Raw genomic sequence first — 12,187 nt, 5'->3', positions numbered from 1 at the left:
CCTGTTATTTAGCTGCAGCAATCAAATGCCGTCCCAGAATCTCGCTAGGATGAGGGGTGATGGCTTCAAACTGGAAGAGGGGAGATTTAGATTAGATACTAGGAAGAAATTTTTGGCTGTGAGGGTGGTGATCCCCTGGCCCAGGTTGCCTGAAGAAGCTGTGGCTGCCCCATCCCTGGAGGTGTTCAAGTCCAAGTGGGACGGGGCTTGGAGCAACCTGGGCTGGGGGGAGGTGACCCTGCCCAGGGCAGGGGGGTGGAACGAGGTGATCTTCAAAGTCCCTTCCAACGCAAACCATTCTGCGATTTCAGCATGAATTCAACAGCAGCAAAGCCAAGTGCAAAAGGAAAAAGAAAGCCTGCGCATCCAGAAGGTGCCTGCACGATAAGGTCTGTCATATGATGGTAAATACTAAATAGCACTTCCACAGCAACCACCTTTCTCCATATAACCATTTCCCCCCTAAATTACAGAAAAAGTACTACACCACCCACCTTACAAGTGCAGAAAGCGAGGGAAGGCTGCAAGGAAGGAGAAGGTGGAATCTGAATGCAGGAACTCAGATATATATATATACACATATCTGCACTTATATAGACAATACTAAAATACATGCCCACAACAGGCATTTCCACAGAAGCCGACAGCACAACCATCTGCTCTACTCCATTGGAAATTCAAACTCTACAGACAAAGGATGCTTATTAAGCCATTTGCCGTGCCAGTTTCATGGAATTTCTAGGCAGAGATGTCGTTATTTGTTTTATTTATTATTCTCTCATTATTTTTTTACACCTAGATACAACTAAACATTTTTGGGGAGCTCTCCTTAAGCAGATCCGACAGAGAACCCGAGCAAGAAGAAACAAGGCATCGACTTTTTTGCCTCTTTTCAGTGCCACCACCACTTGCCTTGGCACGAAATCCCCGGCAGTCTCAAGCAACCTGGATTTTTACAGCACAGGTGAGGACATAACCCGGGGGCCAAAGACCAGTTTCCCCACAGGCCCCCCTGGGCATTCCCGTTGTTTACCTCTGTGCTTTGATTCGCACAAAGCCGTGGGAATAACCCAAAGCCACCACATTTTAGGCACAAAGCCACCTGCGTCCCAAGAGACACAGGAATGACAGCAAAATTAAAGGCAGAGAAGAGTAGGATGCCTCATCGTACGTGCTGCACAAGCTCAAACAATCTGTGTTAGCTGGGAGAAACGGGGGAAATCTGGATATTTACAGAATAGATTTTCTTATTTCAGCTTGTCCCTAACTTTTGGCAATCACCCTCCGGCCTTATGTGCTTCACATCATCTTTGCCACCCGCCTGGATTACACCTTCAAGGCGCTTTGCTGCCCTTCAGCGCCTCCCATCACACTACTGAAGGTCACTTGATTTTTGCTTATTAACAAACGTCCTTAGCAGCTCGCCTAAATCCACTCAGGAATGCGTTTGCTGCTTAGATCAGCTTTGGATCCCCATTTCTGCAGCACGTTTGCAGCTTAAGGAGTGTGTCTGAAAGTTCACGTATACGCTACTTTTCCCTGTCGGCATTTGTATTTCAAATTGTTTTCTTCCAGATGAAAATACATTACCCTTGAAACGTTCATGCTTTACACTAGACAATCTGAGGAGCAGGATGATTTGCATTTGCTGTATCTATGGAACTAAGGGCATCAGGAAAACAAATGTCAAACCCTAGTTAAAAAAAAAAAAAGAAAAAAAAAAAAAAGATGCTGTGAGTTGTCAAAGGAAATAGAAGCAAATCTGAATAAAGGAAATGCTTTTAAAAGCTTCAAAAACAGAATCTGAAAGGGAATCAAACACTTACATAGGAGGAAAAGCTTCAAACTGACCTTTTGTAGAATGATAGAATGGTTTAGGTTGGAAGGGACTTGAAGATCACCTCGTTGCACCCCCCTGCCATGGGCAGGGACACCTCCCACCAGCCCAGGTTGCTCCCAGCCCCGTCCAACCTGGCCTTGAACACCTCCAGGGATGGGGCAGCCACAGCTTCTCGGGGCAACCTGCGCCAGGGGCTCACCACCCACACAGGGAAAAATTTCTTCCTTATATCTAATCTAAATCTCCATTCTTTCAGTTTGAAGCCGTTCCCCTTCGTCTTATCACTCCATGCCCTTGTAAAAAGTCCCTCCCCAGCTCTCCTGGAGCCCTAAAGGGGCACTGGAAGACCACAACAAGGTCTCCCCGGAACGTTCTCTACTCCAGGCTGAACGCCCCCAACTCTCCCAGCCTGTCCTCCCAGCAGAGGGGCTCCAGCCCTCGCAGCATCTCTGGGGCCTCCTCTGGCCCCACTCCAACAGCTCCATGTCCTTCTTAGGCTGGAGGCTCCAGAGCTGGAGGCAGTACTCCAGGTGGGGTCTCACCAGAGCAGAGTAGAGGGGAAGAGTCACCTCCTTTGACCTGCTGGCCACACTTCTGATGCAGCCCAGGATACGGTGGGCCTTCTGGGCTGCGATCACATGTTGCCAGCTCATGTTGAGCTTCTCATCAGTCAGCACCCCCAGGGCCTTCTCCTCAGGACTGCTCTCCAGCCATTCCGCGCCCAGCCTGGAGTTGTGCTTGGGATTGCCCCGGCCCAGATGTAAGACCTTGCTTGCACTTGGCCTTGTTGAACTGCATGAGGTTGGCTTGGGCCCACCTCTCCAGCCTGTCCAGGTCCCTCTGGATGGCATCCCTCCCCTCCAGCGTGTCCACCTCGCCACTCAGCTTGGTGTCATCGGCAAACTTGCTGAGGGTGCACTCAAACCCTCCGTCCATTTCACCAACAAAGATGAACAGCATGGGTCCCAGTACCAACCCCTGAGGAACACCACTCGTCACTGGTCTCCACTTGGACATCGAGCCGTTGACCACAACTCTTTGCATGCGACTGTCCAGCCAATTCTTTAACTACATTGCTCTCATTCAACAAACACCTTCTTGAATTGAACCACAATTTGCAAAGCTCAGGACCATGCTGACGTTGCCTTCCCAGTAATAACCATCATACATTTCCTTCAAGAAGGGATGCCAAGTGAAATTCCTGCAGGGATGGCTGTAGCTTCAGCCCTGCTTTTCTATGGATTTGACTCCTGGGGATGTTCTCCAAGGTTTAATAAAGCAGGAGCTCCAATCAAAACATTTTCCCCAGTTAAAACTTCACAACAAATCTCCCAAATCGGTTGCCTGATAGCTGATAACAGCTGAGCTCACACTGAATCTTTCAGTAGGGTGGTAAAAAAAGTCTCCTTCTATATCCAACGTCTTTTCCCAAAGTTTATAGGGGCCTCGTAGGTACCGAGTGCCCACCCCCCGGCATGAAATCAGACAACGGGGCCAACAGCTAGGGAGGAGAGACACAATCCCACCAGCCTTGCCTTCTGGGGAAAAAAGGGTTTCTCTGTTAAACAAAACAAAAAGCTACCCACAACAGGTAACGTAAATAATCTAAAGAACAAGTAGTCACAGAGACAAGTTTATCCATTTGAAGGCTAAAAGAGATTTCCCCAACTGAGAGCTTACACAGTATCCGTATCTCCTGTCGCTTCCACAACTCATTCCTCTGGCTCTGCGTTACCCGTTGGAGCTCCTACTCCTTTGGCACAAGCGCATTATCAGCTACGGATGAAAAGAGGCTTCGTGTCAGTTATTATTTCCATGGAGCCCATTCAAAAGCTCCAGCAAAAAGGCAACCCAGACAGCACAGCTGGGACTACTGAGCGGTAGATTAAAGGAGCCAAGGTTTTAGCACTCTCTAGTTTGGGTTGAAAAGGAGAGCTTAATCTTTTTTTTTTTTTTTTAAATTGGTAAGGATGAAAAGAGAAAAGTTATGTAAAAACCCTCTGTCCATTACCATGGTGATGCAAAAGTAAGTCAAGATTAATAAGCATCAGGAAAATCACATCTCATGAACTTTCTGCTGGTTTCTCCTAGGAAAGTTAACCCTCCTTTTACAAGATACGTGTGGGGCTCCCAACAGAGTTTGTTAGATCACTGTGGCTTCATACTAAAAAAAAAGAGGGAAAACATTCGACATGGTCTTTTCAAAGATTTTGCCTTCAAATGCCAGCTTCTGCTGGGCTGCTCCGCTAGCAGTCTGACAAGGTGGCAACGGTGCCTGCTGCGAACGGCACAGAGCAATGTGAAAAAGAAGATCTAAGTCAAGCTGGCTCTGCCTAAAGCATTTGCTTGCGCTAGCCTTGGCCTCAGGAACAGCATCCCAAACATCCCGGGAGCTGCCCTGATACTTCAAAAGCCACGTGTGATGGGTGAGGGACGGGGAGGTGCTAGCCATGCCGGAGAGGAAAGGATGTCCGGGCTCAAACAGGACAAATGTTGAGGACTTCTGGTCCTTATCATGCCCGTAATGCACCACGAGCTTCTCGCCCTTCCATTTAGTCAGTCCGATTTGCTTTACATCTCCCCACAGGTCATCCTTTCCCACTCTGCCATGTCTCCTCACCACTTCCACCCTGCTGGCCCATCCTTCCTAAACTGGTGAGCCTCCAATGGGACACAGCAGCCCATGGCAGAGCCAAATCAAACAGAAAAGGATTTCTACACGTGTCTTCCTAGCACTGAGCTGCTCCATCAGAGGAGTCCAACACCACCGGCTGCCCTTCCATCTCCACCCAAATCCTCCCCACACATGGAAGACTTTGCCTCTTCCATCTTTACAGGAGCCACAAACTGTATTTTAGAAAGAAGGAGGGGAAAAAAGATCACCCTGAAACCCTAGAAACTGGCAGGGAAAGGGCAGAGGTGGATCCGAAGCTCCTCTCAACTCTTTAACTGCATTCAGCGCATGACAGCCCGACTCAGCACGCCTTAAACCTCTCTGCTCCCAGTCTCACAAAGGCGAATTTGGGATGTTTCCTCTGAACACCCTCCTCTCCCTCGCCATCCAAACCAACCCAGCAGCAACATGCCACAGCCCCATCACACCACCAGCAGCCATGAAGTATTTCCTCTCATTTCAATAGCAGCCCCCGCACGAGATTATTTCAACAGCTGGATCAAAGGAGCAGACCCGGGTTACAAGCAGCGTCCGAGACAACAGTTCCTCTACTCAGATATCTATTGCTAAAAATAAGTAGCTGTGGGAAAAGTACTTAGCCCCTTGCAAGAAAGATAACGTACATACTTCTTTATTTCACTACTTCTTTGCTGCTCTGGTGCTATCCAGAGGAAAGGCTTATCGAAGCCTTTACTAAATATATATATGCATATTTTTAACTAAAATAAGAGTCCTCCCTAAGCCAAAAGCATTCGTGGATGACACACACGCTATATCGGGATACCTAAACCAACTAAAAGGCCTGTGACCTTCCCCTCTCCCACCTTTTTTCACCAACACACTTTTCCTTATCACAGCTGGATCCCCGAATCGGCTTAGTTTTCACAGAGACCTGGGTAATAAGATGCAGGCTCCGATTTACAAGGTGCTTACAGACACATCGCAGGACGTGCCTGCTGGAAGAACTGACGTTACGTGGTGGTTTTAATGGGGTTCGAAGCGAGGTAGACTTCAGTGCACCCCGCACCCGAGCAAAGCCTCCGTCTAACGCCAAACCGGGCAGACATGAACACATCAGAGAACCGGTTTCAAGGGCAACCTGCAGACGAGCATTTCATAAATACAAGTAACTACAGTTAATTATCAACTTGCTCAGCAGAAAGCTGTGGGTATGGAAATACGGCTTCTTGTGGATTAAGGAGAGAATTTGCAATAAAATTCAAGTTTTCAGATAGGCAGCGACGACGGCTCTCCCTATACCAGCTCAAGCCATCTCGTGACTTCTTATCTAGGACAAGAACTTGCTTACTGCTCCAAACACCCTTTTGGACTGAACCTTCCGTTAAGCAAAGCTCCCCAAAAGCTTCAGTGTGATCTTTAGCACAACAATTTTATAGTTCAGGCGATGCAAACGCTTTCAGCTTTCCAAAGGAAGCGCCGTGCCAGTGCACCCCTATTTTAATCTGGAAAAATGCACAATCCTATTGAAACTCAGCCCATAAGGTTTCCATCCTGAAACTACCCATAGTTTTGCATATCTCACTGCTGGTCAAACTGCTCCAGCTTGCTCCAGCAAGCGCTTGCAGAACCTCGGTGCATGCAAACACAGAGTCACCTCCAGCCAGGTAGCTTTAAAGAGATTCAGGAGACCTTGCTCTCCCATTTCGCTTCAAAACATATAGTTAGGTGGTAGTCAGGAACAGTTAAACTAAAGACATTAAATACAATCACGCTAAGCTAAAGCTTAAATCAGATGAAAGTTCTTCTTCAGCTGCAAATAAAAAAAAAAAAAGTAGTTTTCCTGAGAAACGCAAATGGAACTTTTTAATCTGATTTTCAGCCATTAGGCAAAGAAAAAAAAAAAAAAGACATAGCAGATAATCGGGGCTTTACCGCAAGATACTGCAAGGATAAAGCCTCAGCGCCGTCATTAGCATCAGCACAACGAGCCTCAGGCAAAGACAGCACTACGGACCAGTTCAACACTCGCAGCTTTTACTGTCCGTACTTGTTTGAAAAATAAAAGCCACACGACGAATCCCGTTCTTCAGTCCTTAACCCCACAAACACCTTCCTCTAGGAGAGGTCTGCAGCTTTAGGAAAAGGCTGTCCCCGCTTTCCCTCGTGGCAGGATCTCGGGAGCTGGAACCGTTTGCTAGTTAAAACAAAACAAAACAAAAAAAAAGCCAACAACCTTAAACTTGAAAAGACCTACGTCACTGCGTGACCTTTCGCAAGGCTCCCTGCAAAAACTTGGTGGGGTTTTCCTGTTAATTGAAGGTGGCAGTGAAAACATGAGCTAAGCGCTGCTTATGTAAGTGACCGGCTTCAGAAACTTTTTTTTTTTTTTTTTTTTTAAAGTGTCATAAGTTGGCAAAAAACGTGCACAGCCCCGTTAAAGGCTACAATATTTCCCTGCGTGTTTCTTCTCCTCCGGCACAGCAGAAAGCTTACCTTGGAGGCTGCTCCCACCACTTTTTCACTTGGCTCTCCACTGGCTTCTACATAACAGGATACTGCGGGTTGGTTGTTGGGTTTTTTTTCAGATTCGCTTTCCTTGGTTTGAGATTTTTGGGGGTATAAAACGGGGAGAGATGATCTTTCGATTTACAGCACTCAAGAGACAGCAACAACACTCGTGCAAAGTAAAAAGAAAAACCGATCCTGGCTGAGCCCGCATGGATCAGCCTTATCCTAAGGAAGTAAAAACAGTCTTGAAGAATAACCCGACTGACTTCCTGGTCACTCGGAAGCGCCAAGCGAAGCCTGAGACAGCCAGACTAAAAAATAGGGTTCGAGTGTTTCAGCTCCGCGCTGGTAATTCAAAGGCGAGCAGCCACGACGGAGCAGGCTGCACAGCAACCCTCAGGGCTTGTCGGCTCAGTAAGCAACTGCTGCAAGATATTTTGATTTAATTTTCATAGGGAGGGAAGGAAAAAACCCAAAAAAGAGAAGAAAGGAAAGCTTGCAAACTAAGATTACAGTTGCACAATTCAAAACTGTGTTTTTCTGCCAGAACAGGAAGCAATCTTCAATATGCCAACAAGTCAGAGTTCACAATTTGATTGCTTGCTACTGAAAGACAATTTTATTTCAATTTAGGAGGGAAATAGCCTCTCTGATATCATACCTGATCCGTGACATTGCAAACTCTGCTGATGCCAAGGCCATACGCCGAGGTTGGGAATCCAACATCAGCTTGTATGCTATTCTAAGCATATTCGTATAAGCAAGTGGTGACCGACATTTCTAAATGTAAATTACGCCCAGAGCCCAAACACACTTTTTATTGAGTAAAAACCCCGTTTGCTGGCGATCAATAAAAGGCGGCGCAACAGGTTGGGTACGCACAAACAGATCATCTGTTGAAGTTTTTTTGTACATTTGGGTATTACCTCACTTGTTTCCTCACTGATTGGGAAAAGATGAGCATCACTCTCCCGTGAAAACTGAGGGCAATTTGCAGAGAAGTCCTGCACTGAAGGAGGCGTCTTGTCAGATCTTAAGTACCCGTTCCCTAAACGTGCAGAAACGCAGCAGAAAACGCAGCATCTTCTCTCCGGCAAACCTGAACAGTGGCTTTTCACGGCAGCAGGTGAGGATCGGCAGGTCCCCTCTTCTCCTCTATCCCCCCCCACCCTCTGCCAGGGTTTGGGTTGTTACCAGCACTGCAAAAGACTTGAGAAAGACCTGCCCGGTTAGATGACAGCGTTTGCAGGTGAGATCACGCCCAAGGAAATCCAACAAGGGCTGGCAGAAGGGTGGTCAGATCACGCCTAACTGAGCAATGAGGCAACAGGTGAAATTCAGAGCCTGATGTAAAGCAACGCGCACAGCGAGGGAAAAATAATTCTGGTTACACATGTATGATTCTGTAGGGAATTCTGCATGGAATGGGGTCCCGATGAGCTCTGCTGCTGGGGAAGGGTCTCGGTTGAGGCCGACAGGACTGGAAAAAGTAGACAAGCTTTGACGGTTGAAGACAGGCTCGTGTGGCCAAAGTGAGAATATAGAAAAAAAATAAAAAAGAAAAACCAACAGGAAATCATGTGCCAGCGCTGTAAGCCCACAAGTGCCCCACATCCTGAGCCAGGCACGCAGTCCCGAATCCCCTCTCGGCAAAAGGGCATCCCAGCGTTCAGGGAAAGTCACTGAGAGGATTCAGAGATATTTTTATAGAAGGACAGGCTTCACAGACCACAGCTTGAATCTGGAGAGAGACCAAGAGCACTATAAAATCATAAACTTGAACCCAGAATGATTATTTTGTGTTTCTCACGAGGGCTGTGCGAGAGAGCACCCAGGGCAACTTTCATTTAATGGGTTTAAAACCAAAGGAGGTAGTTTTGTCATTACACAGTGGAACTCTGTCTCAGGAGGCTGCAAAAGCCAAAAGTACAAAAGGATTTAGAAAGGTTTGGACAGGTCTATCAGGAGCCATCACAGGTTACTGGGCATTACCCTCAAGATACTACTCGTGGAAAAGAAGTAAGAACAGCTTGAGTCAGACCAAGTCAGATAATCTCACTCCCAAATTTAAAATAAAAAAACGCAGCAATAAAGCAGATAAGCACAACACGCCATGTGCTACACCCTCCACAACCGCCCTGTCTCACTCCACCTAAATTTGCCGGACAGGACAGAAAAGAAAGGAAAAAGCTTTTCTTGTGGAAGGAGCTTTTCAGCCACTTTTCTCGGTAAGGGTAGGCACAGCGCTGTATCCCACTTTCCCCTCTTAGAAGCCTCAACTCTCCGATAATAACGAACGTCTGAAGGCGAGACACAGCAGAACGCGCGTGGCCTGCACACCAAAGTCACGGCTCCTGTTAATAACCCCGAGAGAAGGTCCCTCAGTGGAGGGACAGGACATCTTCCCACGGTACCAGACCATAATAACCCGGATCAACAAATTCAGGGTGACGTGGCAGAAGGGGAGCAGAGCTAGCGTCGCCTTACTAGCCCAAAAGAGGAGAATTAAGCAATGCCAGGACATGCCAAGACACGCTGGAGTGCAGCTGCCTTCCTCAGCAGGCGCTGCCGAGGTATCAATTGCCAAGTTTCCCAAGTTTACTCCATCCTTCTTTCACTCCCAATAAAAAAAAAAAAAAAAATATAAAATCTCTATTTTAATATTCTGAGTTCAGCATTTACAGAGGCAACAAGGACAACCAGGTAAAATAACGGAAGTTTTTTGGGTGAGGATGCAACCCACCACAAAACTTTTCAGATAAATTCCTCAAGAACCAACCCCAGATATTTTGCTGCCAGTAGCACCTTGTACAACACAAGATTCACAATAACCACTGTGAAGTCCTCTGAGGCTGAGCGAGGAGCCTGCCGCACCGTTCACAGTGCGCGCATCTGAGAAGAAGATCCCAATTTACGGATCTGTTTGGTCCTGGCTTTGGTCAGGCCACACAACCGGTTCCTCGCTATCCTCAAGCCTGCACTAAAGGCAATCGGGTTTCAACATCTCTATGGGAGAGAGGTTTAAGGCCCAGAAACGCGCCAGAGAAACTCAACGTGCTATTAATTAATTCCAGGGTGAATCTTTTGTTTTTGTCCTCGCTACCAAACCCAGGTTGCAGCCTGGATCTCAGATGCGATGCTAACACCATGAATTGGGGAAGATAACATGGAAAAATCACAAGGCTTAATCACACGAAGTGGGTTTTTAGCAAAACCAAGGGCAGCATGGCAAAGGCAGAACAGACAAGCAAGAGGAAGCTCGAGGCCAGCACGGACCCCACTCGTGGGACCAAAGAGACCCAGTACCATCACCGGGACGTCACCCAAATCCCAAGCCCCCTCCGCCTGCATTTGCACCCTGGCCTCTTCTTGAATCCCTCTTACCCCACGTCCCCTTCCTCACAGTGGGGGATCCCCCCTATGCCCCACTCCTCTCTGCTTTCCCTCTTTCCTACTCCACAGTCCACTTCCCTCCATCCATGCCTCTCCTGCCCACCCCACCAGAAACCACCCATCCCTCTCCCTTGCCCCTCATCAGCCCCCAGTGCCCCATAACCTCAACTCCTCACCATGCCCAGCCCCACCAGCCTGGGGTCCCCAGACCCCTCAGCCTTCCCCAAGCACCCCTGAATCCCCACCTCCCCCTCACCATCATCTCCCTACCCCTAGGCGCTCCTGTCCTGTCTCCCCTTCCCCAAAACCCCAGGCACATCTCAGACCCTCTCCCCCCACCCCCCAAGACCCACTCCAGACCCTCTGTGCCCCCCAACATCCTCAGACCCACCTCAGACCTTCTGTCCCTCACATCCCCAGGCCCACTCCAAACCCTCTCTGGTCCTCCCAACATCCTCAGACCCATCTCTGACTTTCTCCCCCTCTCAATCCCCCTAAGACCCACCTCAGACCCTCTGTGCCCCCCTCCCCCCCCAAATCCTCAGACCCCCTCCCCAAACCCCTAGGCCCACCTCTGACTCTCTCCCCCTTCCCAAACCTACCTCAGACCCTCTGTGGCCCCCCACAACATCCTCAGACCCACCTCTGACCCCCTTCCCTCCCCCAAGATCCACCTCAGACCCTCTATCCCCAACATCCTCAGGTCTACCTCTGTCCCTCTCCCCCTCTCCAAACCCTCAGACTCACCTCAGACCCTCTGTGCCTCCCCCCCAACATCCTCAGACCCACCTCTGACCTTCTCCCCCTCTCCAAACCCCCAGACCCACCTCAGATCCTCTGCTGCCCCCAAGATTCACCTCAGACCCTTCACCCCCAACATCCTCAGATCCACCTCAGACCCCCTTCTCAGAACCCCAGGCCCACTTCAGACCTCTCTCCCTTCCCAAACCCCCAGGCCCACCTCAGACCCTCTTCCCCTCACATCTCCAAGATGTCTCCTCAGACCCTCTGTTGCCCTCGTGCCCACCCCAGATCTTCTCCCCCTCCCCAAAACCCCTAGGCCTACCTCAGACCCCTCTGCCCCCCACCCCCCGGCACAGGCCCACTCCAGGCCCTCGTACCCCTCCAACGCCCACCCCAACATCGCCATACGCCCACCGACCTGAAGCGTGCGCTGCCGCAGGGCCCGCAGCCTCTCCCGCCGTCGCCGCGCCTCCTCTTCCAGCCTCCCCAAAGCCGGGCCCGCCGCCTCCTCCTCCGCCTCCACACCACCACCGGGCGCCGCCATCTTCCCCCCCCCCTCTCCCACGCACACACCCGCCGTACAACCCCCAGCGCGCATGTCGACAAGGCACAATCCATCCAGCGCCGAGCGCATCGATCGAGCCTTAAACCGCGCACAGAAGGGGTGCGCGTAGGCACTACCCATCCAGCGCCGAGCGCATCGATCGAGCCTTAAACCGCGGGGGGGGGGGGGGGGGGGGGGCGCGATCCTGGGAAGGGGGGGGGGCAACAAGCAGCGGGGGGGGGGTATTAAAAAAAATTTTAAAAAATATTAAAGATAATGTTAAAAAGGTAAAATAACCCCAAATCATCCTCCTCCACCCTGCCAGGCTTATTCCCCCGCCCTCCCAGGGCGTGTAAGGCTCAACTGGTTTAATTGGGGGGAGGATAATTATTGGGGGGGGGGCATTTTACCTTCCCCACCCCTCTTTTTACCTTCCCCCCCCGGCAGCCCAGAGGGCTGCCGGGGGGGGAAGGTAAAAAGAGGGGTGGGAAGGGGTATCCCCCCCCCCCCCCCGTCCAGCAGC

The 12,187-nt window shown here is 49.7% G+C and overlaps 1 protein-coding gene across 1 annotated transcript in view; it reads right to left on the bottom strand.

Moving 5' to 3' along the window:
- The window catches only part of CCDC12 (coiled-coil domain containing 12), a gene marked incomplete at its 5' end in the record, with an annotated part of 48,864 nt that extends 37,146 nt beyond the window's left edge, over nucleotides 1–11,718 (bottom strand). Inside the window, one exon of the mRNA XM_082479220.1 lies at nucleotides 11,539–11,718. Coding sequence (XP_082335346.1) covers nucleotides 11,539–11,718 — 180 coding nt within the window. The remainder of the gene's footprint in view (nucleotides 1–11,538) is intronic.
- Nucleotides 11,719–12,187: the final 469 nt, after the last annotated feature.

The sequence above is a fragment of the Vanellus vanellus genome, assembly GCF_965231255.1.
Source record: "Vanellus vanellus genome assembly, chromosome: 2".
Lineage (NCBI taxonomy): Eukaryota > Metazoa > Chordata > Aves > Charadriiformes > Charadriidae > Vanellus > Vanellus vanellus.
Note: the sequence above shows the minus strand (reverse complement) of the source record. Positions and strands in the feature narration are given on the sequence as shown.